The 25,444-nt window shown below is 54.3% G+C and overlaps 1 protein-coding gene across 1 annotated transcript in view; it reads right to left on the bottom strand.

Annotated features, from left to right (window-relative positions):
- The window catches only part of e2f4 (E2F transcription factor 4), an 86,432-nt gene that overhangs the window by 15,604 nt on the left and 45,384 nt on the right, over positions 1-25,444 (bottom strand). Inside the window, exons 3-7 of the mRNA XM_085991014.1 lie at positions 12,994-13,155; positions 12,357-12,400; positions 11,869-11,933; positions 7,508-7,790; positions 6,510-6,713 (exon numbers count right to left, since the gene is read on the bottom strand). Of these exons, the coding sequence (XP_085847140.1) occupies positions 6,510-6,713; positions 7,508-7,790; positions 11,869-11,933; positions 12,357-12,400; positions 12,994-13,155 (758 nt within the window). The remainder of the gene's footprint in view (positions 1-6,509; positions 6,714-7,507; positions 7,791-11,868; positions 11,934-12,356; positions 12,401-12,993; positions 13,156-25,444) is intronic.

The raw sequence follows: 25,444 nt of genomic DNA, 5'->3' as shown, positions 1-25,444 counted from the left end.
CCTCTCCCCCGCACCAGGTCGATCTACCAGGATAGCCTGCACGCTGTGCCAGATGGCCGTCACGGGGACTGCCACCCCCCCCGCCTCCCATCCCCCATCTCAGAGGACAATGTCATGATGACAGGCTGCCAGCAGGCCGTCACCAAGACAAGCTCAGTCCCAACCGTCTGTCAGCTGGAGTAACAAAACATGATGATGGGTCAGTTATGGTCGCATGACTGGGCGTTGCCTAGGGAACCGGAGCCGGGCCGCAGGATGGCGGGTGCCAACAGAAAAACAAAGGCGAGGAAAATGCGTGTGTGTACGCACGAGCACACGCGGCAGTTGGGAACAAGAGCTGGCTCGAGTGCGATGCCCTCTGCAGTCAACAATCTGTGGGCAGCACATGAAGACGCTAACTGACACCTGCGGCACCCAGCGAGAGTCGGCACCTTCACCAGAGAGGACATGGACTGTTTAACCGGAAGGGACACGTGTCAATGGGGCAATCCGCGGGCAGAGGGAAGTCACTAAACTGCCCCGTGCGCTTCATAGGCGCCAGGCACATAGGCAGGCAGGAGAAGGAATAAAGAAAGGGAAGGGAAGCAGCGCCCCCACGAGAAACCAGAACCAATACCTGAGCTAATCTGAAAGGCTCATTTGTTCAAACTGGTCAATCAGTGTTCAAGTGAAGTGAAACATAGGAATTGCTCAAGGAAAAAAGACCAAGGTTCTAGTTCACCTCCTACCATCCCGGTAGCGTAGCAAGCTTGGGAGGAACATGTGACTTCGGACCCACGGTTTCCAAAGCTCTCCACCACTGGGATTTCCCTCACCTCATCTAGATCTGTGTTGTTGACTCATTGATTGCTGTGATTAGTCAACAAGCTTGGTGTCACGTTTGACCCAGAGTTGAGCTTCTGGCCGCGTATCTGCCCCATCACTAAGACCGCCTACTTTCACCTCTGGAACATTGCCCGTCTCCACCCCTGCCTCAGCTCACCTTGTGCTGAAACCCTCATCCATGCCTTTGCTACCTCTAGACTTGACTATTCCAACACACTCCTGGCTGGCCTCCCACGTTCTACCCTCCATAAACTTGAGGTCATCCAAAACTCGGCTGCTCGTGTCCGAACTCGCACCAAGTCCTGTGCTCGCTGACCTACATTGGCTCACGGTTAAGCAATGCCCAACACCTCGATTTAAAAATTTTCATCCTTGTTTTCAAATACGTCCATGGCCTCGCCCCTCCCTACCTCTGTAATCTCCTTCAGCCCCACAAACCCCCCCCCACCCACGCCCGAGATATCTACGCTCCTCTAATTCTGCTCTCTTGAGCTTCCCTGATTAGAATCGCCCAACCTTTGGTGGCCGTGCCTCCTGTTGCCTCGGCCCTAATCTCTGGAATTACCTGCCTAAACCTCTTCCTCCTTTAAGATGCTCCTTAAAACCTACCTCTTTGTCCAAGCTTTTGGTCACCTGCCCTAACATCTCCTTGCGTGGCTCGCTCCTGCGAAGTGCCGTGGGACATTTTACAATAAAGTTGCTATTGTAGGAATTGCTAGATTCCTAACCAAAGGACTGAGATCGAGTCAGTCTGTCAACCAAACGAAGTTTAATACTGTTTTGCAGAAATGGCAATCAAAACGCAGGAGAACTAACTAACAGGTCTATGCTCAATGCTGGCTGCACGAGGACTGAGGGAAGACGCTCCTCAGTCTGACGTCATGACATTTCCCGCCGCTGGGAACGTCACATGACCCACATGATGACGTCATCGCGTTCGGTCTTAATCCTACAGAGACCGCGCTATTTACATGCAGCAAAATGAATACAGGTACAGATTCATTCTGTTACAGATAATTATGTACATCGATATAAGAGTCCCTTGGTGGCTCTGCCACATGCGCCCCCCCGCAGAATTGTCTTTAACAGTGAAAGTCAATCGAAGAGGAGGTCGGACAAGCCTGTTCGAACGACTCCTATATTCCCGGAGAGGAATTTGCCGAGCAGTGGATGGGCTGACAGGTGGAGCAATCCGGTCGGACATAGTAGCGGCGGGCGGTCGACCACGACGTGGTGGCTGTGCAGTTTCGACCGACCGGTCGAGGTCCAGGTGCGCGGGCTTGAGGCGGTCAATTGAAATGTAGTCGGGTTTGCCACCGATGTCAATCAAAACCTCGTCGCCTGCCTCCAGTACTTGGAAGGGGCCCGTATAAGGAGGCTTGAGTGGACCGCGATGGGCATCATGGCGAACGAAGACAAACTCAGCCTGCATTAACTCTGTTGGTATGTGAGAGGAAGGAAGGCTCTGGTGCGACGCTGGAATTGGCTTAAAGGAGTCGGCTGTTTCCCGGTGGGTGCTGAGTTGGTCGGCTGCAGACCACGGCTTAGTTGGCGATGGCAGGAAATCACCTGGCACCCGGAGTGGCTGGCCGTACACCAGCTCCGCAGAAGATGACCGCAGGTCTTCTTTAGGCGCCGTGCGCAAACCAAGCATAACCCACGGGAGCCGATCCACCCATGTGGTGCCCTGCAGGCTGGCCCTTAGCGATGCCTTTAATAACCGATGGAAACGTTCGCACAACCCGTTCGCCTGCGGGTGGTAAGCTGTGGTGCGATGGAGCTTGGTGCCCAAACCTAAGGCTACAGCGTTCCAAAGTTCGGGCGAAAACTGTGGACCGCGGTCGGACGAAATATCTGCCGGGACACCGAAACGTGCGACCCACAAGGAGATAAAAGCCCTGGCGACATCAGCGGAGGTAGTAGATGCCAAAGGAACTGCCTCTGGCCATCTTGTAGTGCGGTCGACCATGGTCAGGAGGTGTGTGAAACCTTGTGACGGCGGAAGTGGCCCAACGAGGTCTACGTGGACATGGTTGAAACGGCGTTCTGGCACTTCGAAAGTGGCCAAGGGGGCTTTTACATGCCATTGCACTTCAGATTTTTGACAAACGACGCAGGTGCTAGCCCAGTCGCGGACATCCTTATGCATTCCTCTCCAGACGAATTTAGATGCCAATAATCTTTGCGACGCCTTCATGCCAGGATGCGAAAGTCCGTGTATGGCATCAAAAACTTTGCGACGCCAGGAAGTCGGAACGATCGGGCGGGGATCTCCCAAGGAGACGTCGCAGAGCATGGAGGTGCCTGCTGAATGGAATTGCACATCTACTGGCTGGAGGCAGGAGGAGTCAGTGCGGAACGCCTGTGTTTCCGGATCAGTTGCTTGGTCGGCAGCCATGTGGGAATAGTCTATTCCCAGCTGAACGGCTTGGACGGTCGCACACGAAAGACAATCAGCCACCACGATGTCCTTGCCGGCCACGTGTTGCATGTCGGTCGTAAACTCCGAGATAAAGGTAAGTTGTCGCTGCTGTCGAGCCAACCACGGTTCGGCGGTCTTGGCCATAGCAAACGTCAGTGGTTTGTGATCCACGAACGCGGTGAATTGGCGTCCCTCTAATAAAAATCAAAAATGGCGGATAGCCAGAAACAGTGCCAACAACTCCCTGTCGAACGTGCTGTATTTGCGTTCATTACGTCGTAGTTGCCGACTAAAAAACACCAGTGGCTGCCACGTGCCGCTGACCCACTGTTGTTGCACGGCGCCTATGGCGTAGTCAGAAGCGTCGGTCGCTAGAGCGATGGTGGCACCAGGCAGTGGGTGTGCCAACATAGTTGCATTTGCTAGAGCGGTCATTGTGTCGCTGAAGGCGCAGTCCATCTCGGGCGTCCAAACCACGGGCCCTTTTCCCGGCTTTCCTCAGGCCAAAGGGAGTAATGACCGCCATCTTTGGGATGTCTTGGGGGTGTACAGGCACTTGATGGTATCCACGTACGAGGTCGACTTTGGAGAATATTGACTTTCCCGCCAAATGCGCGGAGAAATCCTGGATATGCGGTATTGGATACCGATCGGGAGTTGTGATGTCATTAAGGCGTCGGTAGTCACCGCATGGCCGCCATCCGCCACCGGGTTTCGGGATGATATGGAGAGGCGAGGACCAGGGACTATTCGACCGGCGAATAATCCCCAGCCGCTCCATCGCAGCAAACTCTGCCTTTGCGGCCGTGAGTTTGCTGGGTTCTAAGCGTCGAGCCCGTGCATAAACTGGAGGACCGGTCGTAGCGATGTGATGCTCCACACCGTGTTCGGCGGTCGAGGAGGAGAAAGTGGGCTTGTTTAGTTCCGGGAATTCCCCGAGCAGGCGAGTGAATTCATTAGGCGCAGGAGACCGCGTGTGACACAACTGCACTGCGGAAGCAAGGGATGGAGTTGAAAGTGGCCGCGTTAATCAGTCGACGATTTCTCACATCCACCAAAAGGCTGTTGGCGCATAAAAAATCTGCGCCGAGGATGGCTTGCGAGATTTTGGCAGTGATAAAGTCCCATTGAAAACGCTGTCTGCCAAAACACACCTGGGCCCGCCGTTTACCAAAGGTACGGATGGCACCGCCGTTGGCGGCCTGGAGGGGAAAACCACGCCTCCCTGTCCGGATGTCGAGGAAGGAGGCGTGAAGGATGCTACACTGCGCCCGTGTCGCATAAAAACCGTCGGCCCGAGATGGAATTGGTAATGTAAAGGAGCTTCCCAGAATCGCCAACCGCCATCGTGGCCGTGGGACATCCCTCAGGCTCGGTCTTCCTTTCCTGTATTTGGTGCTGGCGGTTTTTCTTTGTTTGAGGCGTGAAATTGCAGGGAGGCCGGCAGCATCTGGCTCTCGCGCCGAAATGGACGTGGTAAAAACACAAGCCGGGCGATGGAGGCGTCGGGGCGGAGTCCTCGAGGGAGGGGCGCCTCGTGGCGGCGCAGAATTGCTGTGTGGCCGCATAAATGGTGTCTGCTTCGGCAGCAAGCGCTACGCAATCCGTAGTATCCGATCTTGCGAGGGCTGCCTGTATCTGCTCGGGCAATTGACTCAAGAACAATTCTCGAAAGAGGAAACATTGCGGTTCGGAGCCAAGGAGTGTGAGCATCTGGCACATTAACTCCGACGGCTTGGAGTCGCCTAACCCGGGCAGCGTCAGTAAGCGGCGTACGCGCTCCGCCTTCGTGAGGCCGAAAACCTGAATTAACCGCGCTTTTAGCGTGCTGTACTTGCCGTCGACTGGGGGGGGGGGGGGGGGGGTTTCAAGCAGGTTGATGATCCTCAAAGCTGTGGAGCCGTCGAGTGCGGAGACCACGCGTAGAGGTAACGGGTCTCATCCGCCACGATGTTTCGAAGGTCAAACTGAGATTCCGCTTGCACGAACCAGGAGGCCGCCTGTTCCCAAAACTGAGGGAGCTTCAAAGCCACCGCGTTCGCTTCCATCATTTCGTTGCGTTGCGCTTCCTCCGCGAAGATAGTTCGCGAAAGTTCGGGGTCACCACTGTAGGTATTGCTAGATTCCTAACCAAAGGACTGAGATCGAGTCAGTCTGTCAACCAAACGAAGTTTAATACTGTTTTGCAGAAATGGTAATCAAAACGCAGGAGAACTAACAGGTCTATGCTCAATGCTGGTTGCACGAGGACTGAGGGAAGACGCTCCTCAGTCTGACGTCATGACGTTTCCCGCCGTTGGGAACGTCACATGACCCACATGATGACGTCATCGCGTTCGGTCTTAATCCTACAGAGACCGCGCTATTTACATGCAGTAAAACAAATACAGGTACAGATTCATTCTGTTACAGATAATTATGTACATCGATATAAGAGTCCCTTGGTGGCTCTGCCACACTATATAAATACAAGTTGTTGTTGTAGTCACATGGTACAACAATGGAGTTGTTGACAATTGAAGGGCAGCATGTTGATGAGAAATAGGAGGACGGCCAAGGATAGATCCTTGGGGGACACCAGAGGTAATGGTGCGGGAGCGGGAAGAGAAGCCGTTCTCTGACTACGACTGGATAGATAAAAGAATCAGGCGAGTGCAGTCCCACCCAGCTGGACAACAGTGGAGAGGCGTTGGAGGAGGAGGATGTAGTCAACCATATCAAAGGCTGCTGACAGGTTGAGAAGAACGAGGAGGGATAATTTACCTTTGTCACCGTCACAAAGGATGTCATTAGTCACTTTGATAAGAGCCATTTCAGTACTGTGGTGGTGGGGTGTGTGGGATAAACCTGATTGGAGGGATTCAAACATGGAGTTCCAGGAAAGATGGGCACGGATTTGGGAGGCGACAACAGGTTCAAGGACTTAGCGGAAAGGAAGGTGAGATGGGGCAGTAGTTTGCAAGGACGGAGGGGTCAAGAGTGGTTTTTTTTGGGAAGGGGTGATTACGGCAGATTTGATGGGGGAGGGGGGGAAGTACCTGTGGAGAGGCAACCCATTAACAATATCAGCTAACAAATGCGCTGTGTAGCTTATCCTGTTCTGCTTTGGAGCGACCACCTTCATTAGCTTTGTATCATCTGCAAAGTTAGCTAATGTGCTCATGACTTCAAGTTCCAGCGGAACAGAGTTAAAACAAAATCTCCCAACTGCTTCAGCCCTCACAAAACAGACGGGAGCAGAGAGCAGTAAAAACCAACTCACCCACTGAGCACTCAGATTTGATTGGTACAAAGGAGGTAGTGGGGTTGGATAAAGATATGCTGCTGTCCAATGAGGCCGAAGATTCCAGCGGCTGCGTTTCCAAGGTTACAGCCTGACTGCCGGCCGTCGGCACCAGGTTGAGGGGTTCCAGGCTTAAGACACTGCTGGTGTTGCTGTGGGACTCTGGCACTGATGCACTTGGCACTGAGAAAAAGAGGAAATCAACAGCATTAGAAGTCACGGCAAAACAAATCTTTCCAAGCCCAACGGAATACCAGTTGGCAGCTCCTGCCCATGGCGTTCAGTGCACTGTGACCAGGCCTTCTGTACAAGTCACTGCCTGAAGGAGGGCCAACCACCTGCCAGATATCGGACTGTAGGTCATAGGGAGTTCAAAGGGCACCACCGCCCTCATTCCACACATACCACTGACAACTAGGCTTCCTGTTCAGTTTATATTTTAACGAATTCCCCAAAACCTGTTTCTCCCAGTCGGAAAAACCCAAGTCAAGGTAGGGACAGGCAGAGTCAGAGCGAGTGAGAGACAGACAGACAGAGAGAGCGAGTGAGTGAGAGACAGACAGAGACACTGCGGGGGGAGAACACCATTTGAATCATTGGAATGGTGAATCACATTTGACACTCTCTCCAAGCTTTCTGCAGCCACCAGATTTCATTGGTGAGATGTTTATTTAATTCAAAATAAATTAAAACTCTAATGGTCCAATGCAGGAGTGTGTCACTTGGCAGCCATAGTGTCATGTGTGATAGGCACGGCTAGTCATCGCGATGTGCTCGGAAGTTACGGCGATGCACGGGGTAGTAAGTGGGAATGCACATTTGAGACGCAAAAGCTGAACACCAGACTTGGACTAAAACTGACCTGCTCAGTGCACCTGATCAAGCCTCTAGCACTCCCACCCACCCTTTCCCCGTCTATCGTTTGACCTCTGACCCCTGGAAATAAAGTTCACCGTGCAGCAGTGGACAGTACTCACCTGTAGGCACTGCCGCTGTGGGCCGGAACGGAGGTATCTGTGGGGCAGTGGACGGCGAGGCAGGCCGGGCTGGAGACCGCGCCTCGGCCTCCTGGTGGCTGGCTAGGGCGGGCCTCTGTGGGGTGGTGGGCACCGTGGGCGGGAACTGGATCAGGTCTTCGGGCGGGGGCACCGGCACCACCACCGGGGATGAGGACGACGTGTCCTTGTTCACCAGCAACACGTTGATGGGACCGGTTGTGCTCTTCAGGTGGATCTGGTATTTCTTCTGTCCATTCGGGCCCTGTAACACAAACAGCACATCAGCAACCAACCATGGGAAAGGGGAAGGGGGGGGGGTGGGCGGGGGAGGAGAGAGAGAGAGAGAGAGAGAGAGAGAGAGAGAGGCGGAGAAGAGGGGGAAAGAGAGGGAGGAAGAGAGGGGGAGAGGGGGTGGGACAGAGGGGGAGAGAGAGAGTGCGCGAGGAGAGAGGGGGGAGGGAGAGGGGGAGAGCAGGGTGGGGGGGGAAAAAGATGGGGGGGAAGAGGGGGGGAGAAAAGAGGGGGGGGAAAGAGGGGGGGGAAAGAGGGGGGGGGAAAGAGGGGGGGGGAAAGAGGGGGGGGGAAAGAGGGGGGGGGAAAGAGGGGGGGGGAAAGAGGGGGGGGGAAAGAGGGGGGGGGGAAAGAGGGGGGGAAAGAGGGGGGGGGAAAGAGGGGGGGGGAAAGAGGGGGGGGGAAAGAGGGGGGGGGAAAGAGGGGGGGGGGGGAAGAGAAAGAGGGGGGAAAAGAGGGGGGGGGGAAAAGAGGGGGGGGGGGTGGTTGAGAGAGGAGAGCTCCGAAAGTGCAGGGGGAAGAGGGAGAGGGAAGCGGGTGTGGTAAACCACTGTTATACCTGTCTGTATGTGTATGTGTATTCCACTAGGTACAGGTCTGGACATGCCTCGGCTGACTCCTCCCACTATTCCAGGTATATAAGTGACTACCTCCCAGTCCCTTAGTATTCTGGACGGGTCGACCACTCGAGACAAGACCTTCATTCTTTAGTTAATAAAAGCCTGATTGTTACTCGCTCAACCTCAGTCTTTTGAGTAATTGATGGCGCATCAATTTTATTAACTAAATTTTTTATAATGGAGAAGATCCTCACACCAGCATGCCTGGACCTGGACAGTCGGGAAGTGGACGCTTCCACCAAGTTTGCTCACTGGCTCACGTGCTTCGAGACATTCCTGACTGCCTCCACTGCAGTCGAAACGGATGCGGACAAACTGTCTGTCCTGTCATCCGGGACGCGACCTCGTACACAGCCGCCCTCCAGCTCCTCAAGACCCAGTACACGCGCCCTGTGAACGAAGTATACGCTAGGCACCTTCTGGGGAGTCGCAAGCAACAACCTGGGGAATCGACTGAGGAATACCTCCAAGCACTGTCCGTGCTTGGCCGGGCCTGTGGGTGTAAGGCGGTAACGCCCACTAAGTACACGGAGGAACTGATCCGGGATGCCTTCGTAGCGGGCCACAGGTCCAACTACACCCGACAGCGACTGCTGGAGCAGAGTGACCTCACCCTCGACAAAGCCTCCGACATCGCACTAACGCTGGACGCAGCCTTCCGGGGCATGGATGCCTACTCCTCTGCACCGTGGACGCCGCGGGGAACGACAACCTGGGACACGGTAGGACAGCCCCATAGCACCGTGCCACCCCAGCCACAGCCCAACAATGGCCCAACTACCGCAGCAGTGTCCCAAGGCCAGACAGCAGTATCCCAAGGCCAGAAATGCTACTTCTGTGGCCAGGCCAAACACCCCAGAGCGCGCTGCCCGGCGAAGAATGCAACCTGCTCGGGCTGCAGGAAAAAGGGACACTACGCCAGCGTCTGCAAGGCCAAAGCCACCCCGAACGCCAGCAGCGCCGCGTGTGGGCCGTGCGAGCCGCCATCTTGGGCCCCCAACAGCGCCGCGTGTGGGCCGTGCGGGCCGCCATCTTGGGCCTCCCCAGCCATGTGCGAGCCACCGCAGCAGCAGCCATCTTGGACGACTCCAGCCACATGGGAATCATGGACGCCGCCATCTTGGACACCAGCCGGGACGCAGCAGATCGCCAACCCCCCCCATCTGATACTCGCAGCGACACACCGACCCCTATGCTGGCCTCTGTGACGCTGGACCAAACGAGACCGCACCAGCTAGCTCGGTCCAAAATGGACGTTAAGGTAAACGGCCATGCAATAAACTGCCTTTTTGACTCCGGGAGCACAGAGAGCTTCATCCACCCCGACACGGTGCGGTGTTGCTCTCTCCCAGTCCTGCCTGCGCACCAGCGGATTTCTATGGCCTCCGAGTCCCAGTCAGCGGACATCGGCGGCTACTGCGTGGTGACACTAGTAGTAGACGGGACTGTGTTCAATAATTTTAAACTCCTGGTCCTGCCCGACCTCTGCGCTGCCGTTCTACTGGGGTTGGATTTCCAGTGCCACCTCAAAAGCGTTACGATGGCGTACGGTGGCCCCCTCCCCCCACTCACAGTCCGCAGCCAGCAGCCTCCAAATTGCCCGCCGCGCACCAGATGCAACCTCTCCACACTCAGAGTCCCACCCCCCCCCCCCACTGTTTGCTAACCTCACCCCCGACTGTAAGCCCATCGCCACAAAGAGCAGGCGATACAGTGCCGGGGACAGGGTTTTCATCAAAACCGAAGTGGAACGGCTCCTGAAGGAGGGGATTATTGAGGGCAGCACCAGCCCCTGGCGAGCCCAGGTTGTGGTCGTTAAGACCGGCGAGAAACAACGCCTGGTCATCGACTACAGCCAAACAATAAACCGCTACACCCTGCTGGACGCCTACCCACTCCCCCGCATAGCTGACATGGTCAACCAGATCGCGCAGTACCGCGCCTTTTCGACCATTGACCTGAAATCAGCGTACCACCAGCTCCCCATCAGCCCTGAAGACCGCCAGTATACTGCTTTTGAGGCAAACGGCCACCTCTATCACTTCCTTAGGGTTCCCTTCGGCGTTACTAACGGGGTCTCCGTCTTCCAAAGGGAGATGGACCGGATGGTCGATCAAAACGAGCTGCAGGCCACTTTCCCTTACCTAGAAAATGTGACCATCTGCGGCCATGACTTGCAGGACCATGACGCAAACCTCGAGAAATTCCTCCGCACCGCCCAACTCCTGAACCTGACATATAACAAGGAGAAGTGCATATTCCGCACAGACCGCCTCGCCATCCTTGGCTGTGTTGTGGAACACGAGGTCACCGGCCCCGACCCGGACCGGATGCGTCCCCTTATGGAACTCCCACTGCCCCACTGCCTAAAAGCTCTGAAGGGGTGCCTAGGGTTTTTTTCCTACTACGCTCAGTGGGTCCCCTACTATGCAGACAAAGCCCGTCCGCTGATCAAGTCCACCTCTTTTCCCGTGACGGCAGAGGCCCGCTTAGCCTTCCACCGTATCAAGGAAGACATTGCCAAAGCCACCATGCACGCAGTGGACGAATCCATCCCCTTCCAGGTGGAAAGCGATGCGTCCGACTTCGCTCTGGCCGCCACCCTTAATCAGGCGGGGAGACCTGTGGCATTCTTCTCACGAACCCTCCAGGGCCCAGAGACCAGACACTCCGCAGTCGAGAAGGAGGCCCAGGCTATCGTGGAGGCTGTGCGTCATTGGAGGCACTACCTGGCCGGAAAACAATTTACCCTGCTCACTGACCAGCGTTCAGTTGCTTTTATGTTCAACAACAAGCAGAGGGGCAAAATCAAAAATGACAAGATCTTGAGGTGGAGAATCGAACTTTCCACCTACAATTACGAGATCTTGTACCGGCCTGGGAAGCTCAATGAACCCCCAGATGCCCTATCGCGTGGCACCTGCACCAGCGCGCAGATCGATAGGCTGAGGGCCCTCCACAATGACCTCTGCCACCCGGGGGTCACCAGGTTCTTCCACTTCATCAAGGCCCGCAACCTGCCTTACTCCATCGAGGAGGTCAGGACCATGACCAAGAACTGCCAAGTCTGCGCTGAGTGCAAACCGCACTTTTATAGACCAGACAGGGCCCACCTGATAAAAGCCACTCGCCCTTTCGAACGCCTGAGCGTCGATTTCAAAGGGTGGTAAACCACTGTTATAACCTGTCTGTGTCTGTATGTGTATTCCACTAGGTACAGGTCTGGACATGCCTCGGCTGACTCCTCCCACTATTCCAGGTATATAAGTGACTACCTCCCAGTCCCTTAGTATTCTGGACGGGTCGACCACTCGAGACAAGACCTTCATTCTTTAGTTAATAAAAGCCTGATTGTTACTCGCTCAACCTCAGTCTTTTGAGTAATTGATGGTGCATCAGCGGGACAGTGTGATGTCGTGAAGTACTCACCCCTTCAGGAATGGGAACCTCCAGCTGTGTGCCCGAGGGCGCCTGGATTGCTAACAGAGTATCACCTGGACACAGGGAAAGAAAGAACACGTCACCGCACAGGCAGGAATCCGGGTCAATCACCAATCATTCCCACACTGTGCTCGGTACCACCAGGAGACACCGGCCTTGAGGGGGCAGGAGCAGCAAGCCTTTGTGTGAAGAAGTATAAATAAACTGATAAATAAATCACAGGCCCTGCACCAGCAGCCCCTCCCATCGTAAATACAGAAACTCAGCCCAGAGAGGAGAATAACTGATGGGCCGGGGGGGGGGGGGGGGTTATTTATTGGGGGACCCTGCACAATGAGACCATTTGTTCAATAGTACCCCTGCATTAAACCTCCCCCCATCCTTGCATTTGTCTCACACCCACTTCCCTGCCTCCCAGGATTTTTCCCCCGGATCCCAGAAACCGTTCCCGCTGGACACGGACCAGCATTTCTTACCTTTGAAACATCGGCACATATCTTCGTGTGTCACGTATGCTAACGTAAAAAACAGTTAAGGACACACAAGACCAAGAGGACCGGCTGATTCGAACCGGCTGTTCCATTACCTCGCCCACATACCGGGAGCGAGGTCCGAGTAAAACCGGCTGTAAATTGGGGACCGGCTGCAGTATCTCCCACTGGCCACGTGTCAGCCCTGCATTTCCGATTTTAAACATACAACAGCCAGGGTGACAGTCCGAGGGGGGGGCATGGTGGTGGAGAGAGAGAGAGAGAGAGAGAGAGAGAAAGAGAAAGACAATTATTTGTCCCTGGTCTGGGGGAAAAGTCAGCCAGGGCTCATGCTCCTGAATGCTATCGAGTGACCGTTGGTGGACAGCAACAGGATGCCACCTGGCTTGATGCCCACACACAGCCAAATAGCCCTCCAAGACTCCCCGCCTCTGATCACATATGAAGGATGGCCACTTGGGCAAGGTCCCAGGTAGGAACCATGGAATCTTACCCTAGTGTGAGGAGGGGAGCAACTAGAAGAAAATGGAGGGGGAAGGAAAGGTGAGGGGCGAGGGGGACGGCCAGACGGCGGGCGAAGGGGACGGCCAGACGGCGGGCGAAGGGGTGTGCCAAAGGATATCTGCTGTTCTCTATGTCGTCTGTCACGTTCTGAATGCTCTGCTGTACCCAGACTCGCTGCTGGTCCAGCTCCTGCTCTCGTCGATCCAGGTCCTCGATCTCCGCCTTCAGGTCGATGAGTTTGTCCGCGATCTCCCGCGTGTTGCATCCTGGGCCCACCCCTCTGTGACCCAAAACAAAGACACCAGGTGCAAATTACTGCCTGCACTGGACTGGAAACAAAACGACGGGAGCGCAGAATCAGACCAAAGGAGGGCCCTTGCCCCGTCGCTCAGTGAGTGAAACACTGCCCGCTGTGGGCCGCAGCATTTCAACCTGGTGGAGTTAGCTACCATTTGGGCGTCAGTCCTTGGGGGGAGGGGCTACACAAGTGGCCAGGGCTCCGACTCGTAATCACCACGTATGACCCCTGCAGGTGTGAACATCGGGAGAGACCCCAGCTCTGCACCGATGCTCTCTGTGGCTGAATACTCAGAGTCTGGTCTCCCGCGTGGAGAATGGCCACTTGGGCGAGGTGGCAATGCCCTCAGGAAAGGGGAGCAAGTGGCAGGGGCAGAGAAAAGACTGGCCAAGAGGTCAGCCACATCCATCGGGAGGCAGCTAATCCTACACCATCCTACAACTGGCCAATAGGGAGATTAGGGAGCGTCACCCCACACAGACCCCGCCCCTGAGACATGTCTTCCCCTGTTCCCCAGGAGTTAAGAGACGGTCATTCCCCCGACATCCTTTGGACGGGGAGCAATAAAATGGGCAGGTTGTCCTCCAAATGAATACAGCTGTTTCTAAAAAAAACCCCAGCTGGTGTCGGGGCCTGTGCGAGAGGAGGAGACAAAACTGGAAGGAAAAGAGAAAGTTAATAATAAAAAATCCTTTTAAAGTCACGATGAACCTGCACCTATTTACATCATCAACGACGCAACTGAGGCTCACACAGGGGGGAAGGGAGACTGAGAACCAGCCAACTCACCAATAATGTCCACAACTTAGGAAGGATATATTGGCCTTGGAGGGAGTGCAGCGCAGACTTACCAGAATGATACCCGGACTCCAAAGGTTAAATTACAAGGAGATTTTACACAAACTAGGGTTGTAGTCCCTGGAATTTAGGGGACGGCCAGACAGAGGGGCGAAGGGGACGGCCAGACAGAGGGCGAAGGGGACGGCCAGACAGAGGGCGAAGGGGACGGCCAGACAGAGGGCGAAGGGGACGGCCAGACAGAGGGCGAAGGGGACGGCCAGACAGAGGGCGAAGGGGACGGCCAGACAGTGGGCGATGGGGACGGCCAGACAGTGGGCGATGGGGACGGCCAGACAGTGGGCGATGGGGACGGCCAGACAGTGGGCGATGGGGACGGCCTGACAGTGGGCGATGGGGACGGCCAGACAGTGGGCGAAGGGGACGGCCAGACAGAGGGCGAAGGGGACAGCCAGACAGAGGGTGAAGGGGACAGCCAGACAGAGGGCGAAGGGGACGGCCAGACAGTGGGCGATGGGGACGGCCAGACAGAGGGCGATGGGGACGGCCAGACAGTGGGCGAAGGGGATGGCCAGACAGAGGGTGAAGGGGATGGCCAGACAGAGGGTGAAGGGGACAGCGCCCTCTGTCTCGCCGTCCCGTTCGCCCTCTGTCTGGCCGAAGGTTAAGATTTGATTGTAGTATGTTCAAGATATTAAGGGGAACAGATAGGGTAGATAGAGAGAAACTATTTCCACTGGTTGGGGATTCTAAGACAAGGGGGCATAGTCTAAAAATTAGAGCCAGACCTTTCAGGAGTGAAGTTAGGAAACACTGCTCCACGCAAGGGTGGTAGATGTTTGGAACTCTCTTCTGTAAATGGCAATTGATGCTAGATCAATTGTTAATTTTAAATCTGAGATTGATAGATGTTTTGTTAACCAAAGGTATTAAGGAATATGGGCCAAAGGCGGGTATATGGAATTCGGCTGATCAGCCATGGTCTCACTGAATGGCGGAACAGGCCTGAGGGGCTAAATGTCTTACTCCTGTTCCTATGATGGGATTATTCCTCAATTTGGGATCTGGTTTAGTAACAAACTGGGAACTATCGTGGCCGACAGCCAACAAACCAATATGGAGGATGTATAGTGTGCTTCCCGACTCCGATAGGGTCTGGGACATCCTGCTGCACCAGTTGTGGCAAAATCAACTACTCTGAATTGGACTGAATGTTGTCACCTTCACACCGTGCCAACCCAAACACTCTAAACCCAAGAAAGGCAGATGTTGTGAGTCAAGTGGCGTCTGGGTGAGCTGCGATTACTGGGGCCTGCAAGAACCACAGCTGGATAAGCTGGCCAGCTGTTGTCAGTAGAAGCTGCCTCCCCTCCTTCAGGATCGAAGATCAACCAACCAATTAAAGCACAGGGCCAGTCTGTGGAAAGAAACAGGCTTCGAGGCTTAACTGACCGAGCCACCTGATTGAGCCTGAGGGAGCAGCAACACTGAGGATCACGGGAAGCTAGCAGAGGCAAGAGCTGTCCTTTACAATCTTAGCATTCCAGCGCTAAGACCCGAGGAAACCTCATAAACTCAGTGAGCTGACAAGTTATCCTGAAGATTGGATGTCGGAAGGAATCTGTGCTTTGCAAGCCTGAAATTCCCGCTTCGTGAACCAAGTGGCCAATCGGGGATCTCAAGGGTGGAGACAGGCAGAGTAACCATGATAATGGCCCAAAATTTGCAATCGTTGGTTCCCGCGGGCAGACGCCTCTGACCTGTAAGAAATCTACGCATTTACCTGGTGGCCCGAGGGGTATGGAAAATTACGAACCTGGGCCTCTACGGGTACATGCGAGCAGAGGCCCACGTATCCCAGGGATGCAGGCGGTTCGTAGACGCCCCTGGGATCACGTGGGCCGGTTCAACCAATAAAAGGGATTCCCCATTCATACACATGGGAGTTCCGTACGTACGGAAACTCCAGTAAGTGTTAATGGGGATCACTTAAAAAATGGAGTGGGCCTTTGGCGTAGCGGTAGCATCCCCGCCGCTGGGCCAGAAGACGTAGGGTTTCGAACCCCGCTCCAGACAGTCCCGGCAAGTGGAGTCGGAGCTCCGGCTCTAAATTCTGGGTTGACATCCAGCAGGATACTTGCGTCCGTGGGTGTGGGTGGCCGCGCCCCCCTCGTATGGGTGTGGGAGCCCGTAAAACCCTCCCGTCATAGGACTAACCACCCCAATGGCTGGTACGAAGATGGTTACGGTCACAGAAGGAGCGTTAATCGCGGCCAGAAACCCTTCCACCACTTTATACAGTTCCCCAAAGGGAACAGTGTGAAGACACATACGATGACGACTTAAAAAATACACCAACACATGAAATAAAATTTTTAAAACAATACATATTTAAAATTCATTAAAATGCCATTTACAGTAATTTAATATTTTAAACGAAAATTTAATTAAAAATATATTTTTTTAAGTATGTTTTAACGGGGCTAAAAATAAACTTACCTTATTGGACAGGGTTTTTAAATGTATAAATGAGTGCTAAAATTTCATTTTTCTATTTTTTTTAAAACTCTTATGCTGGTAAAAAGCAAAATTTCCCAGGCATTCAGCGAGCAGAAGTTGGGCAAATAGCGCAACTCTCCACCCGCACAGGCCCTTCTCCTGGGGATGCGGAGAATCCGTCAAGAGGATTCTTGACAAATCGCAAGTGCTGGGTTTCAGCGCATGCGCTTCGCCTGCCTAAACCCGGAACTTGTGCGGCCCCGACGGGAGTGTACACACCTCATACGCACCTGTAGGGATTCACAAAATACGGTCCAGTGTCACTTGTGCCAGTGGTTAGCACTGTTGCCTCACAGCGCCAGGGACCCGGGTTCAAATCCGGCCTCGGGTGACTGTCTGTGTGGAGTTTGCACATTCTCCCCGTGTTTGCGTGGGTTTCTTCCGGGTGCTCCGGTTTCCTCCCACAGTCCAAAGATGTGTGGGTTAGGTTGATTGGCTATGATAAATTGACCCTTAGTGTTAGGGGGATTAAATACGTGGGGTTACGGGGATAGGGAGGGATATGTGTTGGTCTAGGGGTTACGGGGATCGGGTGGGATATGTGTCGGTGCAGGCTCGATGGGCCGAAATGGCCTCTATCTGCACTGTGGGGTTTCTGTGATTCTGTGAGCCCAAAGCCCACGGCACAGAGAGGAGGCCATGGTTAATGTGACATAAAATGCGTGCGATAACCTGGCAACACAGAGGTACCACACCGAAGGAAAGTCAAATAAGACAACAGAGCTCCCGGTCTGAGCAAATCTCGACAATTCACAACTCACCCCGCCCCAATAATCACAGGAACTCCCCCCACACCCCAATAACCACAGGAACTCCACCACCCCCCGCCACCTAATAATCACAGGAACACTCACCCCCCGAAAAATCACAGGAACTCCACCACCCAAATAATCACAGGAACTCACACACCACCCAAATAATCACAGGAACTCCCACCCCCCAATAATCACAGGAACTCACCCCCCCCCCCCAATAATCATAAGAACTCCCCCCAAATAATCACAAGAACTCCCCCCTCCCCCCCCAATAATCACAGGAACTCCTCCCCCCCCCCACCCAATTACCACAGGAACTCCCCCCCCCCCCCCCCCCACCTAATAATCACAGGAACTCACCCCAACCCCCCCCAATCATCACAGGAACGTCCCCCTAATCATCACAGCAACTCCCACCCAAATAATCACATCAACCCCCCCAAATAATCACAGCAACTAGCCCCCAATAATCACAGAATCCCCCCCACTGCAATAATCACAGGAAATGGCACCCCCCAATAATCACAGGAACTCCCTCCCACCCCAATAATCACAGGAACTTCCCCCAACCCCAATAATAACAGGAACTCCCCCCCCACCGCAATAATCACAGGAACTCCCCCCCAATGATCACAGCACCCCCCCCCCCCAATAATCACAGCCCAATAATCACAGGAATTCACCCCACCCCCTCCCAATAATCACAGGAACACCCCCCAATAATCACAAGAACTCCCCCCCCAATAATCACAGGAACTTCCCCCCCCCCCAATAATCACAGGAACTCCCCCCACCCCCCCAATTACCACAGGCACTCCCCCCCCCCCCCCACCTAATCATCACAGGAACTCCCCCCCCTAATCATCACAGCAACTCCCACCCAAATAATCACATCAACCCCCCCAAATAATCACATCAACCCCCCCCAAATAATCACAGCAACTAGCCCCCAATAATCACATAAACCCCCCCCCCCACAATAATCACAGGAAATGGCACCCCTCAATAATCACAGGAACACCCCCCAATAATCACAGCAACTTCCCCCCCACCCAATAATCACAGCAACTCCCCCCCCCAATAATCACAGGAACTCCCCCCCGCCAATAATCACAGCAACTCCCCCCCAATAATCACAGGAAATCTACCCCCCCCAATAAACACAGGAACTACCCCCCCCAATAATCATAGGAAATCCCCCCCCCCAACCCCGAGAGAGCGGAGAGGCGGCGGACCTGCGATGGAGCACCAGAGGCGGTGGCGGTACATAAGGAGCAGCTCCGAGGCAGCGAGCAGCAAGGCCCAGAGTCACAGGAACTCCCCCCAAAAAATCACAGGAACACCCCCCCCACAAAAATCACAGGAAGCCCCCCCCCCGCCAATAATCACAGGAACTCGCCCCCAATAATCACAGGAACTCACCTGCACCCCCAATAATCACAGGAACTCCCCCCTCCCAATAACCACAGGAAATCCCCCCCCTAATAATCACAGGAGTTTTCCCCCACAATAATCACAGGAAGCCCCCCCCCCGCAATAATCACATCAACTCCCCCCCAATAATCACAGGAAATCCCCCCCCCCAATAATCACAGGAACTCCCCCACCCCCCCCCCGTCAATAATCACAGGAAATCCCCCCCAATAATCACAGGAAAGCCCCCCCAATAATCACAGGAACTATCCCCCCCAATAATCACAGGAAATCCCCCCCACAATAATCACAGGAACTTCCCCCCCAATAATCACAGCAACTCCTCCCCCGCCCCCCCACCACCACAATAATCACAGGAAATCCACCCCCCGAAAATAATCACAGGAAACCCCCCCCAATAATCACAGAAATTTCCCCCCCCAATAATCACAGGAACTCCCCCCACCCCCCCCCCGCCAATAATCGCAGGAACTCTCCCCCAATAATCGCAGGAACTCCCCCCCCAATAATCACAGCAACCCCCCCAAATAATCACAGGAGCTCACCCCACCCCCTCCCAATAATCACAGGAACCGCCCCCCCCCCCAATAATCACAGGAACCGCCCCCCCCCCCAATAATCACAGCAACCTCCCCCCCAATAATCACAGGAACACCCCCCCCCCCAATAATCACAGGAACTCCACCCCCCCCCCAATAATCACAGGAACACACCCCCCATAATAATCACAGGAACTCCCCCCCCCACCACCCCCCCCCAATAATCACAGGAACTCCTCCCCAATAATCACAGAAACTCCGCCCCGAATAATCACAGGAACTCCCGCACCCCAATAATCACAGGAACTTCCGCACCCCAATAATCACAGGAACTTCCGCTAATCACAGGAACTCCCCCCTGCAATAATCACAGGAACTCCACCCCCCCCCGCAACCCAATAATCACAAGAACCCTCCCCAAATAATCACAGGAACTCACCCCCCACCCCACCAAATGATCACAGGAACTCACCTCCCCCCAATAATCACAGGAAATCCCCCCCCCCACCAATTTATCACAGGAACTCACCTCCCCCCAATAGTCACAGGAAATCCCCCCCCCAATAATCACAGGAAATCCCCCCCCCAATAATCACAGGAACACCCCCCCAATAATCACAGGAAAGCCCCCCCCCAATAATCACAGGAAATCCCCCTCCAATAATCACAGGAACTCACCTCCCCCCAATAATCACAGGAAATCCCCCCCCAGTAATCACAGGAAATCCCCCCCCCCGCAAAAATCACAGGAACTCCCCCCCAATAATCACAGGAAATCCCCTACCCAATAATCACAGGAAATCCCACCCCGCAATAATCACAGGAATTACGCCCCCCCCAAAATAATCACAGGAATTACCCCCTCCCAATAATCACAGAAACTTCCCACCCCCAAATAATCACAGGAACTTCCTCCCCCAATAATCACAGGAACTCTCCCCCCATCATCACAGGAAGTCCCCCCACCAATAATCACAGGAACTCCCCGCACCCCAGTAATCACAGGAACTCACCCCCCCGCAATAATCACAGGAACTCTTCCCCCCATCATCACAGGAACTCCCCCCCCCCCCAATAATCACAGGAACTCCCGCACCCCAATAATCACAGGGACTCCACCCCCCCCCAATAATCACAGGAACTTCCGCTAATCCCAGGAACTCCCCCCTGCAATAATCACAGGAACTCCACCCCCCCCCGCAACACCCGCCACCCAATAATCACAAGAACACCCCCACCCCAATAATCACAGGAACACCCCCCAGCCCCCAATAATCACAGGAACCCCCCCAATAATCACAGGAACTCCCCCCCCCCCCAATAATCACAGGAAGTCCCCCCCCAAATAATCACAGGAACCCCCCCCAAATAATCACAGGAACCCCCCCCGAATAATCACAAAAACACCCCCCCAATAATCACAGGAACTCCCCCCTCCCAATAACCACAGGAAATCCCCCCCCCCAATAATCACAGGAACTCCTCCCAATAACCACAGGAACTCCCCCCCCCCTAATAATCACAGGAGTTTTCCCCCCACAATAATCACAGGAAGCCCCCCCCCGCAATAATCACATCAACTCCCCCCCCAATAATCACAGGAAACCCCCCCCCAATAATCACAGGAACTCCCCCACCAATAATCAAAAGGAACCCCCCCCCCCAATAATCACAGGAAAGCTCCCCCAATAATCACAGGAACCCCCCCCCCCATAATCACAGGAAACCCCCGCCAATAATCACAGGAAAGACCCCCAATAATCACAGGAAATTCCCCCCCAATAATCACAGGAAATCCCCCCCCCAATAATCGCAGGAACTCCCCAATAATCACAGCAAACCCCCCCCAAATAATCAAAGGAACCTCCCCCCCAATAATCACAGCAACATCCCCCCAAATAATCACAGGAGCTCACCCCACCCCCTCCCAATAATCACAGGAACCTCCCCCCCAATAATCACAGGAACCTCCCCCCCCCCCCACCCCACAATAATCACAGGAACTCCACCCCAATAATCACAGGAAATCCCCCCCCCAATAACCACAGGGAAACCCCCCCCCAATAATCACAGGAACTCCCCCCCGCAAATAATCACAGGAAATCCCCTACCCAATAATCACAGGAAATCCCACCCCACAATAATCACAGGAAATACGCCCCCCCAAAATAATCACAGGAATTACCCCCTCCCAATAATCACAGGAACTCCCCTCCCCCAATAATCACAGAAACTTCCCACCCCCAAATAATCACAGGAACTTCCTCCCCCAATAATCACAGGAACTCTCCCCCCATCATCACAGGAACTCCCCCCTCAATAATCACAGGAACTCCCGCACCCCAATAATCACAGGGACTCCACCCCCCCCAATAATCACAGGAACTTCCGCCAATCACAGGAACGCCCCCCTGCAATAATCACAGGAACTCCACCCCCCCCCAACACCCGCCACCCAATAATCACAAGAACACCCCCCCCAATAATCACAGGAACACCCCCCCCAGCCCCCAATAATCACAGGAACCCCCCCCAATAATCACAGGAACTCCCCCACCCCCGGATAATCACAGGAAGTCCCCCCCAAATAATCACAGGAACCCCCCCCGAATAATCACAAGAACTCCCCCCCAATAATCACAAGAACACCCCCCCAATAATCACAGGAACTCCCCCCCCCCCCCACAATAATCAAAGGAACTCCCCCCCCCCCACAATAATCACAGGAACTCCCCCCACAATAATCACAGGAAACCCCCCCCCCCAAATAATCACAGCAACTCCCCCCCCCAATAATCACAGGAAATTCCCCCCCCCAAATAATCACAGGAAATCCCCCCCCAATAATCACAGGAAAGCCACCCCAATAATCACAGGAAATCCCCCCCCCAATAATCACAGGAAATCCCCCCCCAATAATTAAAAGGAAACCCCCCCCCCGCCAATAATCACAGGAAAGCTCCCCCAATAATCACAGGAAACCCCCGCCAATAATCACAGGAAAGACCTCCAATAATCACAGGAAATTCCCCCCCAATAATCACAGGAAATTCCCCCCCAATAATCACAGGAAATCCCCCCCCCAATAATCACAGGAAATCCCCCCCCGCAATAATCACAGGAAATCCCCCCCCAATAATTAAAAGGAAACCCCCCCCCCGCCAATAATCACAGGAAAGCTCCCCCAATAATCACAGGAAACCCCCGCCAATAATCACAGGAAAGACCTCCAATAATCACAGGAAATTCCCCCCCAATAATCACAGGAAATTCCCTCCCAATAATCACAGGAAATCCCCCCCCCAATAATCACAGGAAATCCCCCCCCCCAAATAATCACAGGAACTCCAGCCCCAATAATCACAGGAAATCCCCAACCCAATAATCACAGGAAATCCCACCCCGCAATAATCACAGGAAATACGCCCCCCCAAAATAATCACAGGAACCCCCCCCCAATAATCACAGGAATTCCCCCCTCCCAATAATCACAGGAACTCCACCCCCAATAATCACAGGAACTCCCCTCCCCCAATAATCACAGAAACTCCCCCCGCCCCCCCAATAATCGCAGGAACTCCCCAATAATCACAGCAAACCCCCCCAAATAATCACAGGAGCTCACCCCACCCCCTCCCAATAATCACAGGAACCTCCCCCCCCAATAATCACAGGAAACTCCCCCCCAATAATCACAGGAACGTCCCCCCCCAATAATCACAGGAACTCCCCCCCGCCCAATAATCACAGGAACTCACCACCGCCCAATAATCACAGGAACTCACCCCGCCCAATAAACACAGGAACTTCCCCCCCCCCCCCCAAATAATCACAGGAACTCCCCCCCGAATAATGACAGGAACTCACGCACCCCAATAATCACAGGGGCTCCACACCCCCCCAATAATCACAGGAACTGCCCCCCCCAATAATCACAGGAACCCACCCCCAAATAATCACAGGAGCTCACCCCACCCCCTCCCAATAATCACAGGAACTCCACCCCAATAATCACAGGAACACCCCCCCCCCAATAATCACAGGAACTCCCCCCCCCCCCCCCCCCCGAATAATCACAGGAACTCCCGCACCCCAATAATCACAAGGACTCCACCCCCCCAAATAATCACAGGAACGCCACCCCCCCGCCAATAATAGAAACATAGAAATTAGGAGCAGGAGTAGGCCATTCGGCCCTTCGAGCCTGCTCCACCATTCAACGAGGTCATGGCTGATCATCCAAACCCTAGCATCCGGTCCCTACACCGACAGCCATCCCACCCAAGCCCTATCCCCGTAACCCCACATATTTAATCCCCCCTAACACTAAGGGCCAATTTTTTATCCTGGCCAATCAACCTAACCCGCACATCTTTGGACTGTGGGAGGAAACCGGAGCACCCGGAGGAAACCCACGCAAACACGGGGAGAATGTGCAAACTCCACACAGAAACCCACCCCCAAATAATCACAGGAACTCCCCCCCCCCCCCCCACCCCAATAATCACAGGAACTCCACCCCAATAATCACAGGAACTCCCCCCGCCCCCCCCAATAAACACAGGAACTCACCCACCCCAATAATCAGAGGAACTCCCCCCGCCCCATAATCACAGCACACACCCCCAATAATCACAGCAACTCCCCCCCTGCAATAATCACAGGAACACCCCCCACCAATAATCACAGGAAAGCCCCCCCAATAATCACAGGAAACCGCCCCCCCCCAATAATCACAGGAAATCCCCCCCCCCCCAATAATCACAGGAACTCACCTCCCCCCAATAATCACACGAAATCCTCCCCCCAATAATCACAGGAAATCCCACCCCGCAATAATCACAGGAAATACGCCCCCCCCCCAATAATCACAGGAATTCCCCCCTCCCAATAATCACAGGAACTCGACCCCCAATAATCACAGGAACTCCCCTCCCCCAATAATCACAGAAACTTCCCCCCCCCGAATAATCACAGGAACTCCACCCCCCCAATAATCACAGGAACTCCCCCCCAATAATCACAGCAACCCCCCCAAATAATCAAAGCAACCCCCCCCTGCAAATAATCACAGGAGCTCACCCCACCCCCTCCCAATAATCACAGGAACCTCCCCCCCAATAATCACAGGAACCCCCCCCCCAATAATCACAGGAACTCCCCCCCCGAGTAATCACAGGAACTCCCGCACCCCAATAATCACAGGGACTCCACCACCCCCCCCAATAATCACAGGAACTCCACCCCCCCCCGCAATAATCACAGGAACTCCCCCCCCCCCCCCGAGTAATCACAGGAACTCCCGCACCCCAATAATCACAGGAACTCCCCCCCAATAACCACAGGAACTCCACCCCCAATAATCACAGGAACTCCCCTCCCCCAATAATCACAGAAACATCCCCCCCAATAATCACAGGAAACCCCCCCCCCCCAAATAATCACAGCAACTCCCCCCCCCCCACCAATAATCACAGGAAATCCCCCCCCAATAATCACAGGAAATCCCCCCCCAATAATCACAGGAAATCCCCCCCCCCAATAATCACAGGAAATGCCCCCCCAATAATCACAGGAACTCCACCCCAATAATCACAGGAACTCCCCCCGCAGCCCCCCAATAATCACAGGAACTCCCCCCGCCCCATAATCACAGCACACACCCCCAATAATCACAGGAACTCCACCCCCCCCAAATAATCACAGGAACTCCCCCCTGAATAATCACAGGAACTCCCCAATAATCACAGGAAACCCCCCCCCAATAATCACAGGGACTCCCCCCCGAATAGGCACAGGAACTCCCCCCGCCCCCCCCCACAATAATCACAGCAACTTCCCCCCCCGCTCCCCCCCCCAATAATCACAGCAACTCCCCCCCTGCAATAATCACAGGAACACCCCCACCCCAATAATCACTGGAACTCCCGCACCAATAATCACAGGAAATCCCCCCCCAATAATCACAGGAACTCCCCCCCAATAATCAGAGGAAATCCCCGACCCAATAATCACAGGAAATCCCACCCCGCAATAATCACAGGAAATACGCCCCCCCAAAATAATCACAGGAAACCCCCCGCAATAATCACAGGAATTCCCCCCTCCCAATAATCACAGGAACTCCACCCCCAATAATCACAGGAACTCCCCATCCCCAATAATCAAAGCAACTCCCCCCGCAAA

The sequence above is a fragment of the Somniosus microcephalus genome, chromosome 6 (genome assembly GCF_052327205.1).
Source record: "Somniosus microcephalus isolate GS21.2 chromosome 6, FLI_Smic_1.0, whole genome shotgun sequence".
NCBI lineage: Eukaryota > Metazoa > Chordata > Chondrichthyes > Squaliformes > Somniosidae > Somniosus > Somniosus microcephalus.
The sequence above is the reverse complement of the archived record's forward strand: the minus strand, read 5'-3'. Positions and strand labels throughout refer to the sequence as shown.